At 42.3% G+C, this 24,594-nt stretch overlaps 1 protein-coding gene across 2 annotated transcripts in view; it reads left to right on the top strand.

Annotated features, from left to right (window-relative positions):
* Positions 1-24,594, top strand: part of F13A1 (coagulation factor XIII A chain) — a 145,095-nt gene that overhangs the window by 13,002 nt on the left and 107,499 nt on the right. For both annotated transcript variants that reach the window (XM_027128286.1, XM_027128287.1), the window contains one exon: positions 6,287-6,475. In XM_027128286.1, coding sequence (XP_026984087.1) covers positions 6,287-6,475 — 189 coding nt within the window. The remainder of the gene's footprint in view (positions 1-6,286; positions 6,476-24,594) is intronic.

Below are 24,594 nucleotides of genomic sequence, written 5' to 3'. Positions count from 1 at the left end.
TTGGATTTCCTTCCTATTTAGGTCACCACAGTGCATTAAGTAGAGTTTCCTGTGCTATTTACTAGGTTCTCATTAGTTATCTATTTTATACATAATATTGATAGTGTATATGTGTCAATCCCAATCTCCCAATTCCTCCCACCCTCAAGTTTTATTTTTTAAATGAAATGTTTCTCTTAGATTAAATTATTTTAATATGAATTTTTAAGAGCTTATTTAGGAAATTTTTACTTCTCATTGACTTAGCTTCTCCCTGTGTAGGGTACCACTGTGATTTCCTATGATTTTTTTCTTTCTTCCTGAAGGCATTGACTTAGCGTGATATTGCAATAGAAAAGGTAAAGGGCACTTAGAAGAGATAACATTTTAAAAAATTCCATGTTTTGAATTAAACGTTGTCAAATGCACAGTAATGTAGACTACATTATTTTAAAACAAACTCTTAATATATATTAATATATATTTAGTATATATATATTTGTCCTCACCATGAAAAATCTGGTTGGGGTGGCAAAAAAGTTCGTTCGGATTTTTCCCTAAGATGTTACCCAATATAAACCCAATATAAACACTATGGGGCTTCCCTGGTGGCGCAGTGGTTGAGAGTCCGCCTGCCGATGCAGGGGACACGGGTTCGTGCCCCGGTCCGGGAGGATCCCACATGCCGCGGAGCGGCTGAGCCCGTGAGCCGTGGCTGCTAAGCCTGCACGTCCGGAGCCTGTGCTCCGCAGCGGGAGACGCCACAGCGGTGAGAGGCCCGCGTAATGATCGGGGCGTTGGGGCGGGGAGGGGGCTTAGGTTTTATATACTCAAAGGAATTCAGTAGCACTTTTGCTTACCCTTTGTTATAAGTGGTCTAAGTGAACTGTGAAATTTTCATTTTATTCCAATCTGAAACAAAACTGCTGGTCTGGAGGCTTTGTGTTATAAGACTCCATACACTACCTTCAACAGTATATAAACACAGTCCTAAAACTGGCATCTTTTGAGAATGAAATTGTCTGGTAAATGTCATTTAAAGGACTTGTATGGTTAATACTGCGATAAATGAAATAACCTATTTTAAAATGACTAACTCCTAGCTCCAAATTTTCAGATATTATTAAATGCGTTTAAAGTGAAAAGTGGCATATTTGCTCTGGCATCTTTGCACATTGCCGCAGGCTCAGTAACAAGGTGATTAAGACGTGGTCTGGTCCTCAAGGGGCTTACAGTCTCCTAGATAAAATCATTTATATTAAGATAATGCTAAGTGACTAATGATAATAGACTTTTTTTTAAAAGAAAAATGTATTCTGGCAATTGAGAGGAGAAAATGACTCCATCCACCTGTAGATATTCAGGAAGAGCAAAGCAGGCCTGTCTGCTGAGAAGACAGGCAATGTAGCATTTTCTTATTTAATCCCACCATTTTGCAGATGAGGAAATTGAGGCACAAGTTTATGTAACTTGTCCAAAGTCCCAAAGATAGTAAGTGTCAAAATTGGAATCTGGGTCCAGGTAGTCTGGCTCCAGAATCCATACTCTTACCCACTATGCTATTCTACTTGCAGCAATAACAATATAATAATAATAATTTTGAGAATCTCCTAGGTGCCAGATACCATGCTAAAGCATTTTACATACATTTTTTTTCCATTTAATGCTTACACCAACCCTTTGAGGTATTTCATTGCCTTTCTAAAAATAAGAAAACTAGACTCAGAGAGATTAAATAACTTTTCTGAGGTTGCACAATTAGTAAACAGTGAAGCATATCCCAAAACATATTCTGAAAAATCCTCCACAAAAAAATAGTTCCCATGGTCGTTTAACTTTGGAAAGCAGTGCACCTGTAGGAGGTTTGCAGTGTACGTCAGCGTGTGACAGTCTGCCATAAAGTCTGCAAGAATCCTGATTAACTTTGGTCAAACCAGCACTTCCCAAACTTGTTTAACTATGGAACTCTTATTCTTCTAATACCCATCTATACACTCTGCACGACACCACCACAAGGACAGACTGATTTTTTCTTGTTGTTTTTGGATGCGCTGTGAGTCTTGTGGGATCTTAGTTCCCCGACCAAGGCCAAGGATTGAACCCGGGCCCTCGCAGGGAGAGCGCAGAGTCCTAACTGCTGGACCGCCAGGGAATTCCCAGGATGGACTGACTTAACCAGACTCACTAGACATTAACCAGATTTGCTAGACTGGAGCGTGGAACTGGAAAGCGAGGGTTTTCATTTGCAGTGAGAACTGGAACCAATGAGAACCAGATGCCAAAGAAAGACTTGACTCTCTCCAGCTTTATCTTTCCGTGTGGGCAGACCTGCTGGGGCAGCCAAGACATAAAGCTAATATGCTGGTTTTTAGGGGCACGTCATCACAGGGGTGGGGTGGGAAGAGCTGAGGCAGACCCTGGCAGTGCGCCAGGACCAGGGCATTTACTCCCTACAGGCAGACTGGACTCTCCCCAACCCTCACCTGGAATTCCAGCACTGCCACCGCCCAATCCGTTTTCCCCTCTGTCACTGGAGGAAGCAGTTTACGTTTGCACAGGCACAAATCTAACCATGTCCGTTTGCTCTTTCAGATTCTTCACTGGATCCCTAATGCAATTAGAGTCCACGTTCCTTAACACGGTCTGCAAGGCCTGCAGGAGCAGCTCCTGCCTTCCCTTCCACTGTGGTCCCACTGCTACGCTCTGGCCAACCAGTCACCTTTCAGCTTTTAAAGTAAACCACGCACTCTCTCTCCTCAGTCTTCACTCATCCTCCCCTCGTCCCCACCTCTCTTTTTACCTGGAAAACTTGCTCAGCTTCCTGATCCCTGCTTATACCTCACTTCCTCCAGAAAGCTTCCTTAATCACCCCCCCCAATCTGGGTTAGAGGCTCCTAGCCAGAAACCCTCCCCTACTCAGACTCCTATACTTCCTTTGTCAGGGTGTTCATGACACTATATCATAATTACCTGTTCACTCTTCAGTATCTACCACTGTGCATTTACTTAAGTTGCATTTATTTGGTGGTGCCCTAATCAACATCTATATCCATGTCTCGAATGGCAACATAAAATAGCACACTTATGAAATTCCTGGAGGACAGGAAATTAGGGAGGATGTTAATATAGTGAATATATACTTAGGGTCTAAAGTTATCTTAAGAATTCAGAGCAATTAACCAAATACAACAGGACGAAATTTAATGTGAATACATGTAAGACCTTAAAACTGAGCTAAAAAGAAAAAAACAGTTGCATTGATAGAAATGGCTGAATAACAACATGAGAAAATGACTTATAGGGGTCTGGACTGAGTTTTAATTCACTACTGGTAGAAGTGACATCAGAATATATTTTTAAGCATTTTGCTTCATCAGATGCTTAATGTAAATCAACAATAAGAGTATCCAGGGCTTCCCTGGTGGCGCAGTGGTTGAGAGTCCGCCTGCCGATGCAGGGGACGCGGGTTCGTGCCCCGGCCCGGGAAGATCCCACATGCCGCGGAGCGGCTGGGCCCATGAGCCATGGCCGCTGAGCCTGCGCGTCCGGAGCCTGTGCTCCGCAACGGGAGAGGCCACAACAGTGAGAGGCCCACGTACCGCCAAAAAAAAAAAAAAAAAGAGTATTCAAAACACTAATGGTATCTTGGATTGAAATCATAGAAATATACTATTTAGTTTGAAAGATTCAGGGGTCTCATTGGTTTTCATTGGAAAAACCATAACCAGAGTAATGTACTTAATTCTAGGAAAAACGCTATAAGAGAGAAATACGTAAAATGGAATATGTATATTTCAGAACACAGTAATGGGTAGAAGTTCTGGAAATAATTTCTTAAAGAACAGTTGAAGATGTGGAGAATGTTTTACTCAGAGAAACCCTAACAATAGTCTTCATATACCAAAAGAGTGCCAGATGAAATGAATAGAACTTATTCTATATTTACGCAGAAGTTGGAACCAGGATCTATGGTTAGAAAAATTACAGGGAAAAAGATGTCAGTTCATCTTATAAGGATTTTTCAAATAATTGGGTGGTTTAAAAATGGCCTGTTTGCTTTATAAGATAGTGGGTTCCCAGTTCAGATGGAGGCTAAAAGCCTAAGTATTAGGATTTTCATGGAGATGTTTCGTGCAATACATAGCAGGTCTACCAGATGGTCCAGAAAGTACCTTTGCCCTCTGAGATTCTGTGACAGTGCAGTATCAGTATATTCCTTCCATTGGTGCTGATGAATGGAGAGCTGATTAAACCCTTTTCTGAGGAGTTAGGTTTTTAGACATTTTTAAAAAATAAAACAAAACATTATTAAAAGTCATGGTGCTAAGAAAGAGGGCCAGATGAGTTGATTACTAAGGCTCTTCTCAGTTGGGACGTTTATGATTCTCCAGCTCTTTCTGAAGCTGGTTTAGCACTGGGGAGTGTGACCTTAATAAGACCAGAGAACTTAGGAGGAAGGCAGCTTGGAAGAGAGAGCTATAGAAATAAACCTCTTCACATCACAGCATAATGGAAGGAAACTGCCCTTCAGGGGACCATGTACTACAGGGTTCTGAGATGAAGCAAAAATAAAATTGCATCTTGCACTTTCTGTAGGCTACAATGTTGCCGTCAGGATAGTCCATTGAGCACCATGTAAGAAGTGGCGCCATGGCAGTTCATAGTCAGCAAGCTCGAAGGAAGCCTCTGGTCCCACTACGCACCAGGCATAGAGTCAGACCCATTGCGCTGTTAGGTCATTGAATCTTTGTAGAAATTCTCAAGATATTAGTATCTTCATTTTAAAGGTGAGAAAACTCAGCTTCTGAGAGGCAACATCCCTTACCTAAGTAATTATGAGACCTGAGATTCAAACTCAGGATTACCTGGACTTTGAATTCATCAAGGGTGTTGCAGGGACTCCTAGACTTTAGACCTATAGAGTACCTTAATGAACCCAATTTCTCCATTTTGCCTATGAGAAAAAATGAGGCCAGAGAGCACCAGGGGTCCTGCACAGGATTCCTGTGTAAAAGCAGAGGAAATCACTGAGCCCTTTCAGGGTGAAGCAAGCCCCAGCTCTCTATGTACACTGAGTTCACAGCCATGAGCACAAACCATGCAACAGTCAAGGTCAGGAAAAGGGAGGGAAGGCAAGAGGCCAGTGCACACCCGCCACCTCGCCCAGCATTCTCTCTCCAGTGCCCCTTTAGAACTCCAAATGCATACACAGAAATCTGTCTTTAGACTAGATCTTCTAAACTGCAGTGTAGACGGGTAGTTAAGAGTTACCTTCACATTCAGTGATCATTTGCAGAGGGAATGGGAAAAAAGCAAGAGGAGATCTAACTTTTATCCAGTGCTATCGTGTCTCAGGTAAATATATACTGACATTTACACTCCCGATTCCAAAAATCAGAGGAAAAGCCTGTAGATTTCGGCGTCACACCAGGGTTTGCTTCCAGATTGGCTGTTTAGTAGCCAGGGAAATTGAGTCTTGTTTCAGCCTGTGCAAAGTGGAAACAATCCTACCTACCTCATAGGAATGCTGGTATCCTTCCTCCGCGCCTATTCCCTCTGTTTCCTGCCTTTGAAGGACAAGATCTACTTTTAGAATTAAAGAAGGGGGCTGTGGGTTGACCTTTCCTGAAGTAAGAGGAGAATTTTGGACTGATGATCAACTTTGTCCTTAGAACATCCCTTGCAGGCTTTGTCAGATTTGATTCCTCCCTTTTTTTTTTTTTTTTTTTTTTTAACATCTTTATTGGGGTATAATTGCTTTACAATGGTGTGTTAGTTTCTGCTTTATAACAAAGTGAATCAGTCATACATAAACATATGTTCCCATATGTCTTCCCTGTTGCGTCTCCCTCCCTCCCACCCTCCCCATCCCACCCCTTTTTAAAGCTAAGAAAATTGAAGTGGCATCCCCTGCTTATCCCAACGTGTGGAGGCTGTAGTCATCGTGGGAAGCACCTGACATAACGTAAACCAACGTGAGACTCGGAAGTGAAGCCTTGAACTCAGGTGCTAGTTCCTCTGTATCTAGACCTATTGATAGGCATTATCAACACAGCTTTATTATCCCAAAGTGAGTGCCGTGTGGTCTGAGATGAGATCAGAAGGGGAAAATGCTTTTTAAAAAATCGTCTTTGAAAACAAGGCTGTCACAAGAGACTGGCTCCCAAATCTACCAGCCCCCTGTATAGCGTTTTATCTAATAAACCTTACTACCTTGCGTCTTCAGGAAAAATAGTCTTGTTTTTCGAGTTTGTGTTTAAACCAAAGTTACTCAATGGTTTCTCTTGATTGTTTTCTTTGTGTATAGACTACCTTAATGTTACGGGTGTCCACCTATTCAAGGAGAGATGGGACAGCAACAAAGTGGATCACCACACCGACAAATACAGCAACAACAAGCTGATTGTACGTAGAGGACAGTCTTTCTACATCCAGATCGACTTCAATCGTCCCTATAACCCTAGAAGGGACCTCTTCAGGGTGGAATATGTCATTGGTGAGTGCCTTGTGCAAGCCCTATTCATGACAGTCATGATACCATGGGTCATAATGGAGGAAGGGTAAGGTATAGTTGTGTTATTTCCTGGAATCATGCTTTAACAGTTGGCTGGAGCTGGGATTACATCCAACCCCTGGACCACTCTATACTCTAAGATGGGTCTGATATAATGCCGAATATCAACATATTATTTGCCTAATCAGGAAAAATCTGGTATAAATAAAAGTGAATACAATTGGCATAAAATGTTAATGTGTACGTAGAGAAAAGCATACATGGCTGATATATGTGTAATTTAATAAGGTTTTTAGAAAGCAGTTTGGTATATCTGTTATATTAGAAATACATATGAGCTTTGACCTAGCAATTCCAGTCTTAAAAATCTATACCAATGATATCTAAAATCTTAAAATCCACTTTTAAAAAGTGGGTATTATTTACTGCAGCCTTGTGTATGGTGACAAATAAAACCCTAAAAGTAAATAACTCTCATTAGTGGAATGGTTGAAAATACTGTGACATAGTCACATAATGGGTTGTGAATTTGACCCATGCCAGATGACTTTAAGAGAGGTAGTGAGTGAGAAAACAAAATGTAGAAGGGTGTACATAAGATCTTCTATACATGTGTGTGTAAATGTACATGTGCATAGATCAACACTGTGAGTTCAGAAAAGAATATGAAGCACACACACTGGTGTTGATACGGGTTCCATGTTGGAAATACCGCCAAAATAAAGGCAAGAGAAGCAAAAGGAAAGGGAACCAAGCAAGAAAGGGAGAAAAAAAAGTGACCATGATATGATTATAAGGAGGCATCTATGTAAAATCATTGACCTGTGGGACTAAAGATAAAGAAATTAAATGTAATAAAATTAAAACTAAAAATACCTCCTTGGGAAAAAAATCTATGGCCACCGATCACTTGAGGAACATGGTTTGTGCTTACTTGAATTTACAATGCAAATTTGTATATAAATGTGGGAAAATTAGTTGAAGACAGAATAGAAGGGGGAGAGGAGAAAAGAGATCCCTGAGAGTCAGAATAAACAACATCAGTGCAGTGCTTGGGTTCTACACAGAATTGTTTGTTATCTCAGTTGTGCGAGAAGAAAAGGGAAAACGAAATTACTGTTCCTGTGTGTTAGGCAAAGTGAAATAACTCCAATTTAATTTAGGGAGCAGACTCTTATTGTTAATATTTTTTAATAATGGGTACTTCAGGTGAGAGAAGAATCCACAGATAATTTTTTAAACAATATTTTAAAATATGATGAAAATTTATTTTTATTTCTTTCCCTAATTTCATTTATCTTTCTTTTGTATATATGTGTGTGCATGTACATGCTTGTTTGGACTAGATATGATTAAAATGTCCTTGACACATTTTTAGTAAAAGGATCACTCCATGCATTTCAGTAAATACCTGTAGTTTTGTTCCAACTTAATGGGAATTTTTACCTTCACCTTTATAGCCAAATATTTCGGGTAGTGAGAAGAGGACAGGGAAGCTTTGTCCCTGAACTGGACTTGGCTGAGGTCTCAGATCTTCTCCCACACCCATTCATAAAATAACTAGAATAATGAAAGTCTTAGGAAGAATAAGATGAACGTCTTAGATTGGGTTTCCAGGAAACAAACTCTGAGAAGGAGATTTGTGTGGAATGAGTTTACTGGGGAGCACTCTTAGGGTCAACATCAGTGTGGGAGTGAAGGGATCAGTGTTGGGCAGAGAGTGGGGTTGAACTCCAATGAACAAATGTTTCAGTGGATCCCATGGTGAGCTCTAGAGCTGGATTGTATCTTCAGAGTTGTCAGTCTTGGGGCAAGGGCATGGGTCATTTATACTCTAGCATTGATGGTAATTGGCTACAAGCTACCCCCAGGGAGGGAAAAATTGGTGTAGTTGGGTCTCCATGGCTGAGGGCAAACCCATGAGGCCAGTTCAATGAGAGCTGTGAGCCACCAGCGTTCCCAGCATCGGGGCAAGGATGCCTCTGTCCTAAACACAAAAGGTCTGGGTGGCAGACCACAGAATCCACTACAGTAAGCATTTAAAGTCTTCTCTTTTTATAAAAAGACATTTTTATAAAATGTCTTTTGTTCCTTCAGCAAAAAGGTGGGGGGAGGGAAAGCATAGCAAATTTGCCTTTGAGATAAAAAAATCTATGTATTTTAAAAAACAGCATATCTCATAAAACTCAATGTCACCCCCCCCACAATCCAATCAAAAATGGCAGAAGACTTGAATAGCCATTTTTCCAAAGAAGATATACAGACTGCCAACAGGTACATGAAAAGGTGCTCAACACCCCTAGTTATTAGAGATATGCAGATCAAAACCAAAGTGAGGCATTATCTCACACCTGTCAGAATGGCTAACAGCAAAAATCTACAAATAACAAATGTTGAAGAGGATGTGGAGAAAAGGGGACCCTCCTACACTGTTGGTGAGAGTGTAAATTGGTATAGCCACTGTGGAAAATAGTACGGAGTTTCCTTAAAAAAAACCAAAAACCTAAAAATAGAACCACCATGTGATCCAGCAATTCCACTCCTGAGTATATGTCTTTAAAGAACCCCAAAGCACTAATTAGAAAAGATAAACACACCCTAGTGCTCATAGCAGGACTGTTTACAATAGCTAAGACATGGAAGCAACCCAAATGCCCATCAACAGATGATTGGTTTAAGAAGATGTGGTATATACAAACAATGGAATATTAGCCATAAAACAATGAAATACTACCATTTGCAGCTACATGGGTGGACCTAGAGAATATTATGCTAATGAAATAAATCAGACAGAGAAAGACAAATACTGTATGATATCATTTTATATGCAGAATCTAAAAAATAATACAAATGAATGTATATACAAAACAGAAACAGACTCACGGACATAGAAAAAAACTTGTGGTTACCAAAGGGGAGAAAGAAGGGGGAAGAGGCAAACCAGGGGTATGGGATTAACAGATACAAATTACTATATATAAAATAGATAAGCAAACAAGGTCCTACTGTATAGCAGAGGGAATTATACCCATTATCGTGTAATAACATTTAATGGAGTATAATCTGCAAAAATACTGAATCACTATGCTGTACACCTGAAACTAACACAATATTGTAGATCGACTCTACTTCAATCTTTAAAAAATGTAATTGCTCTAATGAGAAGAGGTAACTGTCGAATGTGAACTGGAAATGAAATTCAGTGCAAATGTTTGGATATGTGGGTGTACCTCAGTTTCAAGAAACCTAGAATGTGAAAAAGTGATTTAAAAAACAGAAAAGAGAATACTTTGTAAAAAAATAAAGGACACATAAAAGTCTCTTCAAATATTTATTTTAGGGTGTTTATAACACGGTTAGATTTATCAACGAAGACCAATTTACGCACTACTTTTAAAGAATGTAACTATTGAATAGAGAGACCTATCGTCGTCTTAAAAATATGGAGAAAATAACCACACTTATTTGCTTCCAGTCTGCATTTCTTTGTTATTGTTCTTTTGTCTTTCCCTGTGACTTTATATAAGATGAGCTGGGATGTCTTAATACCCTGGAGTTTTCTTCTGTGGCTGTCCTCAGAACCTAGGGTCATGGGACTTATTTATATGTGATTCTGCCTTCAAATCAAGCTTCTTTCTTTTTAAATATTCAAGTAAATAGTCTCTCGGGTGGTCCCAGATTTAACCATCGTACACTGGGTTCTCGGAGCAGAGAATGTGAACAGGGAGCTACTGGCTTTCCTCTGCCAGGGCCTCACTAGCTTGTGCTGCAGACGCTCTCAGCGCTTTGATAACTGCGTTCATTAGTTGCTGGCCGTGCACCGCTATCTCTGTGAGTTATGTGGGAGGTGTTAATGAACTTGAGGAGGTGGGTGTGACTAGAAAATGTGTCTGGTCATCTGTGGGGCCTTTTCTCTCTTTCCACCCCTGAGCCTGCAGCCGTGACAAATCATGGAAGGCATGGGGCAGAGCGTTAATTACAGGTTTCCTTAACCCGTAGCTGGGGCTGTGAAAACCTAGAACAGCTTGTGGTGTTAATTTGCTGTTACTTTAGCACGGGCTCCCTACTTGTGTGATACTTCTTTGAGGCAGAGTCATTCCAAGGAAAGAATTTGCAGCTATCTTCCTTACCAGCTCTCCCCGCTCAAAACAACAGACTTCCCCTACCCAGTGAGCCGTCCAGAGTGGCTGCAGGGTTCTTGGGCAAGTTCCTTTCTCCCTGGAGTCCCATTACGGGAGCCCAGGGATGTCGAGGCCAGCACCTCAGACATTCTCTTGATCTTTTTCCTCAGTCCCTCAATGGCTCCCACGGTGCCAGGTTCATATTTCTGGGTACCTCAGAAAGAAGAGGGGAAGGATGGTATCAGCAAAGCCTGCCCCTCTCATCAGAAGAGCAAAGTTTTCCCAGAAGCCCCAGCAAACTATTGATGTCTCATTTGTTACCCTTACCTGTAAGAGGAGCTGTGAAAGTAGTTCGTTTTTCCAGTCTCCTCAGAGAGGGACAAGGGGAGCTAAGCATGGATGCTGGTAGACACCCAGTGGTGTGCGCTAGAAGTCCCTTCCAGCTGTGCAAACCTGGGAGTCCAAAAGTACAGCCTTTTCTGAGCACAATGATGGAGGTCATTCATGGGTACAGTCATCACATGCCCAAGCATTAATAGGACCACAGCAACTGCATATATTCTGCATTATTAACCCCATTAAGACACTGAAATGGCCTCAACACTTCAATATTTCTATTTCACCTATTTCTTGAGGAGTGTCTATCTAGAGCCAGCTGGGGTGTCAGACTGCTGTGTATTCAGGATGGGAGTGACATGAACGATTCTTATTTAGAGGGTTTGAGACTGGAGAGAAGGTGCTCAAAGGAGAGAGGGTGAGAGCCTGGATTCAGGCAGTGGTTGTAGAGATGGAGAGGAGAGGTGGGATTTGAGAAACGTTTAGGAGAGAAAAATCTGCTGGACTTGTGACTGGTAGTCTTCATGGAGTTACTGGGAGGAGAGTCAGCCACAGCTCCAGGTTGCTGGCTTGTGTGCTGCCAGCACTCCCAGATGAGATAAGGAATGGAGGGAATTCAGGAGAGAAAGACTGAGTGTGGGAAGTGATAATGATGCTAGTGGTTCCCATTGACAACTCACCTACTGGCACAGGGTACTGAGCAGAGGTGCCACATGCTGCCCATTTGACTCTTCACGCACCGCTCTGGGCATTGGACTGTAGTTATCTCCATCTTTGCAGTGATTAAGGAACTTACCCAAGGTCACGTCTGGAAAGTGCTAGGGCTGTAATTCGAGCCCAGGCATTCTCTCCTAATCACAATCTCCTCTGCCAATGAAACAGTAGTGATATAAATGAGGTTCTATTTGATCCTCTGTGTTTGAAGTACTTGAGGGACTTCCAGGTAAATATGTCCAATAGATGGTCCCATATATCAATCTGAAGCTTAGGGAAGAGGTTTGGGTTGGATATATGGAAATTTGGGTATCATACATACATAGATGGGCAAGATCATTCAGAAAACATAAATCAAGTGAGAAGTGGACGGAGGCTTTAAATCTTGGGGAAAATCAACTTTTAGGGAGTCAGTCCAGGAGCTGACACCCCTGGAGGAGACAAAGACCACGTGATCAGATGAGTAGACGGGCCGTCAGGGAAGGGCAGTGCCACTGAACCCAAGAGAATTAGGTGTTTAAAGAGGAAATTGTTTAATCTTTTTGGAAGAGAAGAAAATTTAGATGATATCTGGAGAAGAATGTGAGTAAGAAGAGGGGTATTTTGTCTTGGGTGTCTGTTTTAGGACTGGAGGTACTTGAACTTGTATGTAGGCAGAAGGGAAGAAGGCAGTGGAGAAAGAATCCTGAAGACTCAGGAGAATGCTGGAAAAAATAGAAGCATAGCATCAAGTGGCTTGGATGAGGGGAAGACACAGCAGAAGAAGACTTTATCTTCTGAGGGTGTTGGAAAAGAGGTAGGGTGCGTGTTAGTATATTTGGTGGAGAGATCGGAAACTGATTATCATGCCTGATGACCTCAACTTTATCAAAGACCTAGGAGGTGAGCAGGTGCTCCAGGAGCTTAGGGAGGAAAAGGACCATCTCTCATATCTGAGAGCATCACCCAAATCCCTAAAAACTAAGCACCCCTGTGGACTTATGTTTCAGAAAGTCCAGGCAAAACCACCATCCCTGGCTGTCACAGACACAGCACAGTGTCTCTGCTGACAAATGTCTTGCCCCAAGTCATACAGCTCGAAAGATGTAGAGAAATTCCCTAGCCTATGCTCTTTCCACTATTTTAAGCAGGATTTTGATGAAAATGGGCTACCTGTGTCATTATTCTGAAGCAACACTGATACAGGATGTCATTTCAGATTTTTGCTGCTGTGTGTTTGTGCAGCGACGATCAGCGTGTTCATTCTTAAGTGCTTCTATGAAGTGACTGATAATGGCATCTAAGAATCTAGGACAGTGTTACCCAGAGTGTGCTCTCTATGAACACCTGTCATGTGTGATGTTCCTTGAAAAAAAAAGTTCTGTGGTCAAATGTATTTGGGTCATGCTGTGTTTCCTGCCTCTCCTTGGAGAGCTCCAACACACATTAGTATATTAAAGGCTCTGAGGGGGTACAAAGTCAAAAAAAGAATCTTCTTTAGCCTAACTGTCCCAAAACGGTTTGACTGCAAACACTACTCCACCCTATTTTATTGTTATGATACCCTTTAGGAAAAGGCAGAACTCACTCTAGGAAATGCCAGACTACAGTTGCAAATTACCTTTATTCTGCAGAACACTGAGAAGAGTGGATGATGGAACTTGCATGCATTTGTAGTCAATGTGCTATGGTAACTTAGCATAATATCTGTTTTTTTCTTTTTGACACTTTTTGTGCCAACATTAAAATAACTCTATCAATTTGGCATTTATATTCAATAACTTTTCAAAAATGATTACTTTCCTTTTTTATATTTATTTTCCAGATTTTTATTTGGCTTCTTTTACCATGAAGCCAGTTTACTTTCCTTTTGAATGTGTTTACTGAGCTTTTATTGATAACCTTGCATGTGCAAAGCACTGCATTGGTATTAAAGTAGTAAGAGATGTTTATCCTTTGCCCTCGAAGAGTCTGGAGAGGATAGTCCGAACACTGGAGGTTGAGTTCAATGCCAGCCTCTTGGACAAAACACCTGGAAAGCACGTTGGAGAGAGAGATTGACCATGCGGCTAGCTGGTAGAGACCCCCGGCAAATGCTATTTGAGCTGGGTATCAAAGGATGAGTAGAGGTTGACCCAGTGGAATGGGAAAAAAATGGGAAATGTCAGTGGAGAAAGAAAACTTGGAAGCATATTGACAATCTTGTACACCTAGATAAGGAGTTTAGATGTTCTTCTATAAGTAGCCAGGAGCCTCTATGGAAGAGTTTTAAGCAGAGATTTAAAAGATCTAAGTTTTTAATTTTTAGATTACTGTGGCAGGGTAAGGAAGATAAACTGGAGGTCTGAGATTATTGTTGGGGACATAAGTAAGAGACTTGAAATCTTACTGATAGATGACAAGGTAAATGTGTCAGCATCATTATGAATGATTTTTCCTGTAGTAAAATTGGTGGTGTTTTTCTTTGCATAGTCCAATAAGACTCACCTATAGTAAAGTAATGCACTTTGGTCTGAGGAAGCACAGTATGCTGTAGTGGCTGGCTCTTTGGAGTCATTTCAGGGATGACAGCTCATTTGATAAAAGGGCTGGGAGGTAGTGCAGTGGAGGGGGGATGATTTGGAGTCAGGAAGACCCCAGTCAGCATCCTAGTTCCACCACTTAGAACAGTGGTGGTCTCACTTAACCCCCTCAGTGACTGTTTTCTCACCTGAACAAAAAAGGGATTATAATACTTCCAACAGCTATTCATGGATTGTAGGAGATAACATACATGAAAGAACATTTTCATTCTCACAACAAAACTGGGAAGTGGGAGGTTGGAATAAACCTCATTGAAAATCTGGAAAACAAAATTCACAGGGAGTGAATGATTCACCCAGGATGGTGCAGTGAAGGGGAGGTCGCCTGTCCTCGCCTCCCCACAGACCATCAGAATCTTAGCCCAGTGGCCTGTCCACCTTGGCCCTTTAAAAGAGAACAAATGCATTGTCAAGTAAAAGCATAGAATGAATCCCAGTTACATTGTTTGGTGGATTAATTCATTTGTTCTGCTCTGATCTTCCTGACTGTTCCCCCCGTAAATGGAGACATTTGCTGAGGTCCCAGCCTAGCCAGACTCTTCGAGCAGCTTTCTGTGGGATCAAGCTCTCCATGACTAATATGCCCTCTGTAACTCTCCACCCCATCCTGGGTCTGACGGGAGGGCAATGGAAGAAGACTGCCCTCTCTCCCCTTTAGGGTTATAGCCCCTAAGGACCTTAGCACCAGCGGGCTTGGGGGAGGCTCTCCAGGGAAGGACTATTACTAAATAAGAAAAGGCTGTCCAAAAGGCCAAGAGGAGACCACTGCTCTCTTGTCTTTTCTCTCCTGGCAGCAAGAAAACATAACAACCACTGAACCTCCAAACAAAACTCTCCCGTGTCTGCAGTATCCATGCTGACAGCTCAATTAGTCAAATAGGAACCCTGGCAAACCACAGACCAAGTTCTGCCCAGAATTATTTGCCCGCAGTTCTAGCTGAAGTGACAGAGGCTGTTTAGTCTCAAAGTAGGAGGGATTGCCAGGCACATTCTAGTGCCAGAGACCTACAGGGAGCCCCCTTTCCCTGCCTCGTGACCCAATCCCATCGTACAGAGCTTGAGTTTCTCAGCAAAGCTCAGTATCCTGAGGGTACCGGAATTGTCAGTGTGTCTCATCACACGTAGTGTGCTCTGGGGAGCACAGATAAAGGACAATGGATGTTGGAATGAGAAAGCTCACAGATTCCTGACTTCCGCCCTCCTTTCTCCCTCTCTTTCTTATTCCCCGAGTTTGCCTTCACCCTAGCTCCTCTCTCTGTTCTATCTCCATACTTGTGTCTCACGTTAACCTCTTTCACTTATTAGAATTCATAACCTTGGCTAACTAGCATCGCGTAACTGAAACTGTACTCTCCCAGCACTCGTGATCTGAACTCAGGGATTATAGCGTGTGGGCATCCTCTGGCTTTTCCACATAAATTCTAAGTTCTTGCAGTTTGTGAGGTTGGGGGTGACAGAGGTGGGTGAAAAAAACATTTAATGAAAATGAATGTGTCCACTGTTATCCCTTGGTCTTAAGTCTCCAGTCCGTGAAAAGAGAGAGCAACTGATTGAAATTAAAACCCACTGAAGAAAGGATGAAAGTGGACAAATTATTCATAATCTGTGCCCTCTCGTTACTCCGCGAGCACGTTGTAAGAACCGACTAGGGAACAACTGGAAAGCTCTTGGAACTCCTTAGTGACAGCTGCTTGCTAATAAGATCACCCAGTTACCAGGCTTATTTGGAATATTGCAACTGTATAGAAAAGCTAAATGTTTATAGTGTTCCTTAAGGAAGTATAACTTTCATAAAACATTACTATAACAGCAGCTGGAACCAGACAGGTATTAGACAACCATAAGACAGGCTATGAACCGCTGTGCCTCTCTTTACTATCCTTTCCCCCTTTTCTTTCTTCTCATTATCTCAGCCCTTCTGATCTTTTCTGCCCTTTCTTATAATTTCTCTTACTTCCATTTCTGTCTGTTTCTCTCCTGCTCTTGTTCTCTCTCATACATACATACACACGGTCCCATGGATGAACATTTTGATATTTCTCATTTAGTTAGGAGAATAATGCAAATTACCGTCAGGAGGTAGGTACAGCAATCTTTGTATCTGCCTGTAGGTGTTTCCTCAGGCTTCAGGGAGCTGGGCTGGATGCTGTAAATGCTTTGTTGCATCTCTGGCTGAAGCCTAGCTTAGTCATTTAGAGGTTCCTTTGCTGTCCTGTTGGATGTGCTTCGGGGAGTCTTGCTGTGGCTTCTTCAGGTTCCTCTCTACCTCCTTTCCACTTCTGTTACGGTGCCTTTATAACATCTCATCTCATCTCTGGTCCAGTGAATTTCTGATGCAGAAACCTCTGCCGTGTCTGGCACTATGTGAGATGGGGGACTTAAAACATTATTCATGTCTTTAAAGAGCTTACTATAGTTGGAGTGAGAAGAAGTCCACAAATAGTAAACGAATATCACTATATAGTATATAATCAAGGGCTGAACTGATACAATTACCTACTAGAAATGTGTACTAGAGGCAGGTAGGCACTATGCTGGGCAGTCAGGAGGGACCCAGGTTAGAGTTGAAAGCTAAGGTCTCGGGACAAGGCAAGTGGTCCTTGAGATGGATCCCGAGGAACTGGGAATTTCACAAGAGGGATAGGAAGTGTGCACCCTCCAGGCTGGGAGGAAGGCCTTCTTGGAAGTCCAAGAGCTTATTGTTCTGCCGATGTACACATATTTCTAATGACAAAGGAATCCTTAACTGAATCAGATCTCACAGCTACGTTTGGGGTTTGGGCACCACTCATTCTTGAGGCTCCTGGAGTTTTATGGAAATTGCAGTGGTGTGGGAGACCTACTCTGGCCATCCCATAAAGGATGCGCCCCCCTTTTATAGAACGCGTCTTCACTGACTAGGATTCAGAGCTCAGGTTCTCTGCGTGTGTCGGGGTGGCATCTGGATTCTCCACGCAGCAAAATCGTCACGCTTCCTAAACAATCCATTTCGTCATGTCAGATTAAAACACGAGCCCTGAAAAACTATCTTTTGTCAAAGATCAGAATCTCATTAACATGATCAAATGCAATTAAGTCACCATTAGTTTTCAAGAACAGTTTAAAGGGGGCTCGATAAATGGTGTAGGTCTCTGTGCTCGTGACAGATCAAGAGAGACTTGAATGATATCCACCCCCTTTATCTATTCATCAGAAATGCCTGTGGGGAAAGTGGAGAGAAGAGATCTATTATCTCTGCTTTCCTGCTAACCTGGAGATGAACAGATTCTCACACTTTGTGAAACCAAATATACTTAAAAAGCAAAGGCTTCAGGGCAGTAATGTGTAGACTGATAATAAGATGGGTTGTAATAAAAACAAATTTTTAATCTCATTCGTTCATTCACACATTATGTTCACCAGCCATATGTTGATGAACATCAGATTGCCGCCTGCCAAGCCTATAGCCAGGTAGAGAGGCAAGTGTCTCTATGATGAGACGTGAAAGGTATTCCAGCAACAGCGTGTTGAATTCCTCCATTGTAGTCACTTCTCTGAATTAACACATAACATCTGAAGCTCCCCTAACAGAATGAAAATGCTCCATGAGGGTAGATAATACTACCCAACTGACCCCCGTTTGTAAATTTGCGCAGCTTGGCTTTGAAGAATAACTCTCCGACACTCTGCAGAGGGCGGTATCCTAAAGAGGTGAGATGCATAGTCCAAGAACAAGTTTTGAGAGAAAAGACGAAAACCCTGGGGAGTCAGACATAGAGAGATGCAGGAGAGGAGGGTACCATGAGTTGAATGAAGATGCCGAGGGTTGTGTTTATATTCAAGGCAAAAACTGAGAGCCAAAGAGGAGAAGTGCCTGGGAGTAACTGCCTAGCATCCAGTTAGGACTGGCTGCTCTGAAAAGCACGCCTCTCTAAATGTTTTACTGTGTGCATCTGCTCATTGTTAAAAGTGAAGCAATCCAAAGCTTGGTATATTTCACAGAATCACAGAACAGAAATGTTAGGGTGCTGGGAGGAATCTTAGCCATCACTCTGCCCACTCATTTTATAGATCTGGGAGCTATCCATGCCCAACAGAGGGATCAAATATACTTTTGCCCAAGGCCAGACCAGGGTCTGATGGAGCTCCAGGGGTAAGCCTATAGTTTGTCCTCCAAACCAGGACACTTTTGAGAGGGAAGGTGACTAACTAGATGGGATGCTAGGAAAAGAAGCATAAGCTGGGCAACCTTGGATAGGATTGTCAAATCAGAGCTGAGGTGAGAGGAAGCTACTAGACAGCTAGAGGAACATACAGGGGAACAGGGAGCAATCTCATGATGCTAACAGTTGGGATCAGTGTCCAAACAGGGCACAGAAAATCCATTTCAAGAGAAGAAGAGTAACCAAGATCATTGGACTGAGTGGGGTGTAGTGTTGATCTAGCTTTGGAAGTGCAGACTGGGGACAGTGAGCTCATCCAGCATAGGTGAGGTCAAGCAGAAACAGCCATCCAAGATGAGGCAAGGCAAAGGAAGAAGAAGCCGGCACAGAGCTGGAAGCGGGCCCCAGCGAGCCATCAGGGGCACAGTATGGGCACCTCTGCATCTCCTCGCTGCAGGAGCAAAGAGATACAAGCTACCTGAGGGGACTGAGCAAGGTGACCACCTTTGCCCTCCAGCAGACAAGAGCTAAGCCTCTCTCCTGATCTCTGGTTTGGGGGCTGTGCAGGGTACTGCTACAGTACTCTAACCCTTCAGGGTTCTGGGTAGGGGTGACAGCCTTGAATTAGCTGGATGTTCAATCAGATCACCTGGGAGAAGACTATGACTCGACAGGGTGGGCACTGAAAGCAACTTGGAACAAATAGGGGAACAAATAGGCCAGAGTCCCATCAGGGTGGCTTGACCAGCATGGAAACCAGGTGTGTGATCATTCTCAGTGTGAGCAGTTTAGACATAGAAGGTAGTCACAGTTATAATCTACCTTATGCATATGGGGGAACTGAGGCAGCGTCTGCCAAATATATCAAGAATTTTGCATCACCCACTGAGTGGCTCAGAAACACTTATGCTGGGACTTCCTCTGGGCTTATGGCACCAAACATCTCCACACTGCACCCCATAAAAAAGCCTTTGACAACTCATCCAGGGACCTGGGCTTAGCTAACAGCTAATGGCAAGTGTCTAACAAATCCACTCTTGCTTAAATTTTAATATCTGGTAAGACATTGTACTTCCTCTCACCTCTATATTTACTCACTATGAAAAGAATTCCCTAACATCTCAAATGAATAAATTACCATAGCTGAATTCCATTCGTTGCATCAGCTTGGAGAGGGGGATGGGTTCCTGTCTTCAGTTCCCATTCAGTGGACCCTGTATCCTTCCAAGACTTTTTAAGATCCCAGGTCCAGCACCAGGTCAGGAATATTAGGACCAGCTAGTAATCAGGATCTGAATTCCACTGATTCCTCCTTGAGGGAAGAGACCAGGTATGAGGGGATGGGTTAAGGTATAGTCTGGGCAGGACAACTGAAAGGCCTTTAGTAAGGGAGAGGGGATGGAGAAGAGGGATGAGACGTTGCTATGGATTGAATGTTTTGGTCCCCAAATTCACAAGTGTCGGTGTTTGGACGTGGCACCTTTGGGGAATAATTAGGTTTAGACGAGGTCATGAGAGTATGGCCCCATGATGGAATTTGTATACTTTTAAGAGGAGGAAGAGAGACCAGAGCTCTCTCTCTCCCCCACCACGTGAGAACACAGCAAGAAAACTTGATCTTGGATTTCCCAGCCTCCAGAACTGTGAGAAATGAACGTCTGTTATTTAAACCACCCAGTGAGTGGTATTTTACATAACAGCCCCCGCAGACTGAAACAGACATCATAGAATGAGTATCTTTGGGGCCTGAGATGTCCAGGAGTCCAGCAGCTAAATGAAGTGTGTGCAGCACTTCTCACTATGGTGTGACCTGGGGAGAAACACACGTGCTGGATTTTTTTGGAAAGCAGTCGTCAGCACAATGTTATCAACTCTTCCAATGAAGGTGTCATGCTTTCCATTTGGACTTGCAAGAACTAATGCTATTTCAAGTCCTGTTTCCTTGACTGGGAAAATAAAAAGACAAAATAGCTTTCCCTCTCAGCCCCATAACTGGCTCCCGAAGGGACAAGCCACGTTAGAGGTCCAACATCTCAAAGTCAGGTTGACGTATATGCTATTTTCACTGGAAAATTAGTGCACAGGGTAGACAAGAGCCCTTGGTATTCTGAAGCAATTAACTATACAAAGACAGTGTTTTTCTGACTAACATGATGGAAATGAAGCAGTGGAGACAGCTAGGGTGACATTTTCCATCAAACAACTTTTTTTTATTTGTGCAACATATTTTCCAAGTGATAGAAAATGACACACTGTCTCCATTACTTCCTTTCCATCGTCTCCATCTTTTCTAACTTGCATATTTGGGAAACAAATTGCTTTAAACATGTCAAAGACACTTGAGCGGATTGTTAGCCAAATTTTAAAAATAAAGATGATTCACAAAGACAGTACTTGTGTTTATAACCATCATGATAAAATTTCAAGGAAAAACTCACAGATAATCTAGGGCACAAGTACAAGGTAATCATCTTCAGAGGTTAGAACGCACTCTCCTTTTGCTTTCTGCCTCATTTCCCCTAGATTCACATGGCACAGTGAACCTCACCTTGTGGGAGCTCAGCCATCCCTGCTTCAATGCTCTACTAAGTAGCGGCCCCCATATTGATTTCTTCAGCTTTGGATCCCGTTTCCATTACTATGCAAGGAGTTGAGCTCCTCCTTGACATTTTCTTCCTCATCCGTCCCATATTCTCTTAGAGCTGATGCTTCTTGAAGGATGAGCCTAGAGAGATAGGATGTTGCCTAGTGTGGGGCAACTCGGAGGCTCCCTTCACCACGTATTCTTGAAGAGTCGATATAGGTGTTCCAAAGAGAAGCAGCTCAAAAATTACTGCTCATCTTAAGAAACTTAAAGACCTACGTCACTGATGGATTTTTTTTTAAAAAAAGAAAAGAAAAAGGAGAAAACTGTGCTCCAATATAAAATTAAAAAAATTTTTAAAGCCAAAAAATAAAAACATTTTAAAAAGGAGAACATGGATATACAAGATAATTGTACAAACAATGGTTACCCATGTTGTTCTGTTGTTTGTTGTTTAAAACTTTTAAAAAAAAAATTGAAACAAACTCCACTTTACAGAAAATTTACGAGTGGTACAAAGAACTTCTGGTTTTCTTCCTGAACCACTAGAGAGCTGTCAACCCTATGTCCCATCATCACTGAATACTTTAAATACTTCAGTGTGTATTTCCTGTGAGCAAAGACATTCTCCTGTATAACCACCAAAATCAGGAAATTATAATTGATACATTATGATCGTCTAATCTTCAGACCCCATTTGAGTGGCACCAGTTGTCCCAATAATATCCTTTATAGCAAGGGGATCCAGTCCAAAATCACATGTTGCATTTTGTTGTCATGTCTTGTCTCTAGTTTTCTTCAATTTGGAACACTTTTGTCGTCTTTCTTTGACTTTCGTTACTTGACACGTTTGCAGATTATAAGGCAGTGATTTTGTACAATACCTCCCAGTTTGGGTTTTTTTGTCTGATGCTTCCTCGTGATTACAATCAGGTTATGTATCTTTGGCAGTAATATCACAGAAGTGGTGCTGAGTTCTTCTCGGTGAATCCTACCCGGTTGCACGTAACTTTTTTTAGATCCCCTTAATTAATTTTGATTACTTGATTAAGGCAGAGTTATAGGTCAATGTCTTAATCTGTTCTGGCTGCTAACAAATAACGTAGACTGGGTGCTTATAAATAAACATTTATTTCTCACAGTTCTGGAGGCTGGGAAGTCCAAACTCAAGGTGCTGACAGATTTAGTGTGTGGTGAGGACCTAATTACGGGTCCACAGATGGCTGTCTTCTCACTGTGTACTCACATGGCAGAAAGGGTTAGGGATCTCTCTGGGGTCTCCTTTATAGAGACACAATTCCCATTCATGAGGGCTCCACCCCACGGCCTAGACACCTCTCAAAGGCCCCACTGTCAGTTATGTGGAGCTTTTAGCGAACTGTTTAAAGGGCTGTAATACTAGTGTTTCTATGAGCTACTCTGAAGGCTTATTTAGCAAATGTTCTAGTATATGTTTAAGTGAAGCCTTGGCATCTATGACATGAATTTTGGGGGTAATACGCATATTCAGTCTATAGAAGTTGGGTTCTCTAGGAAGTAGACTTTGAAATTAGCATACAAGAAGTTGATTACGGAATGCTCTTGGGATTAACCTCTGTGGAAGCAGAATTGGGCAGAAAGAGAAGTTGAGCTTCAAGTAGTACCTGCAAAGGCCACAGCTGACCCCACGAGGAACTATGGAGATGGGACGGCTCTTCAGAGCTCTCTTGTTATGGGGGCACCTGAACTCGACCTTTGTACACCCATGTTGATCACCCGTTGGATGTGAACTGCTCCTAAATGAGGTATAACCTTGGATGAGGCAGTTTTCTTCAGCTTTGGTAACTCCCAAAGAGGGCTGACCCACCAAGGACCATTTTATGCCATCAATCCCAGCAGCTATGGATAAATCTGTCCTTCCTGAAGGAGTCTCTGGGCAGCACATCACAGAATCCAACACAGTGGTGTCTGTCGGGATTCTCCACTGCAAGTTACTCTTTGTTCCCATTGTAATTACTCAGTGCTTTACAAGCAAGTACCTTCAGACTATGAAATTATTCTATTTATCATCAAACTTTTACTGATTGAATGATTGCTATCAATATGAATTCATGATTTCCTCTTTTAATTAAATAGGTTACTTAAATCTGTTACTATCTTTAATTCATTTGATGTTCAAATTGTCCTAACTTTTGCCAGTTGGAAACTTTTCCAAGTGGCCTCAGTGATGTGATGTGGCCTCATCTCTGGTGATGTGAACTCATTTAACAGTATTGCTTTCACATATTTGCATTCCGAAGACAGAGAAATATTTTATTATAATTACCAATGATTTGTTCTTTTCCCCATTATTGTTGCCATTAAATTATTAACAAGCATTGACTGTCTTAGTGAAAATTTCATCAGAGGTCTGTTTTGCTTGGAAAACATTCAGCTAAACTTTTGACCTTATCTTTGTTAGCTAATGACGCGTCTTAAATCTCATAAGACCCGCTAGCCTCGGGCTGCTTACATGATGGATACAACACAAACAAATGGAATTTAACTCCACAGAATTGCCATTTGTTGAGGAGATTCAGTTCCTATAAGAGAGAATTCCTTATGGCATGCTTCCTGAAGCTGATTGAGAAACAGATAGGCACCAAAGCTGCTAGCTGCTATGCATCTGGTCAGTGATCCCTACTTTCAGTCCAAAGTGTGTTTCCCACCCACTCCAAACCTTCCTTGGGCTTCCAGGGCCCAGCCTGTGGATGGAAGAATCCCGAGAAATGTGTAAACATCCTTCGTCATTTGAAATTGTTTCATAACAGTTGGAGTGAGGAGGGACAAAAGGCCAGTACGCAATTTGGTTCATAATCAGGAACTCCATCAAAGTACAATAAACTAGACATTGTGAAACCAGCATCCTCTCTCCCCAATATCACTAGATCCTAGAGGATATAAACCTCGATGGACTGTTAGAACAACAGAACCTCATTCAGACTCATGCCAGGGAAGGGCTACAGATTTCCCTAGAAAAAAACTGTGGTGTAGGTAAACTTTGTACTTCAAGTGGCCACATGTTTCACACCACCTCCCCACCTCAATGTCCGGGTCTCTCCCAGCTGTGAAAACCAGCTTTTAGGAAAGGTATGGTAATCAGGTTTCACATCACAGAGTAACACATTTAAGCAAATGTATTTCTCTCCAGGGATAGAAATATTCTAGCCGTATCTCTAGTTTGTCCTCTATTGGGAGGATTTTCATGATCAAAAAAGCAATGTGGGCATATCATGGGGAATCAGGAGATCTTCATAGCAACCTCGATTACTCTCCCACAGTCTACGTGGCAACCAGAGTGACTTTTTAGAAGGACTTAAGGTAGACCATATCTGTTTTCTACTGATTTCTTTTCTCAAGAAGAATAAATTCCCAAATCCTGACAACAGCCTACAAGGCCCTGCTTGATCCTCTGTCTCTCTCACTCCATCTCCCACGGCTCTCTCCAGTGTTCTCTCTGCTCCAGGCACATCAGACTCCTGGCGCCTGGCGAGAACACCGTCCTCAGGACCTTTGCACGCACTTTCATGCTCCCCTCTCGGTGTCTGCACAGCTCATTTCCTCCCTGCTCTTCCACCTCTGCTCAATGTCACCTTACCAGAGTGTCCTGCTCTGGCCACTCTCT

Source organism: Aethalodelphis obliquidens, unplaced genomic scaffold (assembly GCF_003676395.1).
Source record: "Aethalodelphis obliquidens isolate GAN/ISIS:26980383/991018 unplaced genomic scaffold, ASM367639v1 scaffold34, whole genome shotgun sequence".
NCBI lineage: Eukaryota > Metazoa > Chordata > Mammalia > Artiodactyla > Delphinidae > Aethalodelphis > Aethalodelphis obliquidens.
This window is presented reverse-complemented; position numbering and strand designations above follow the sequence as displayed.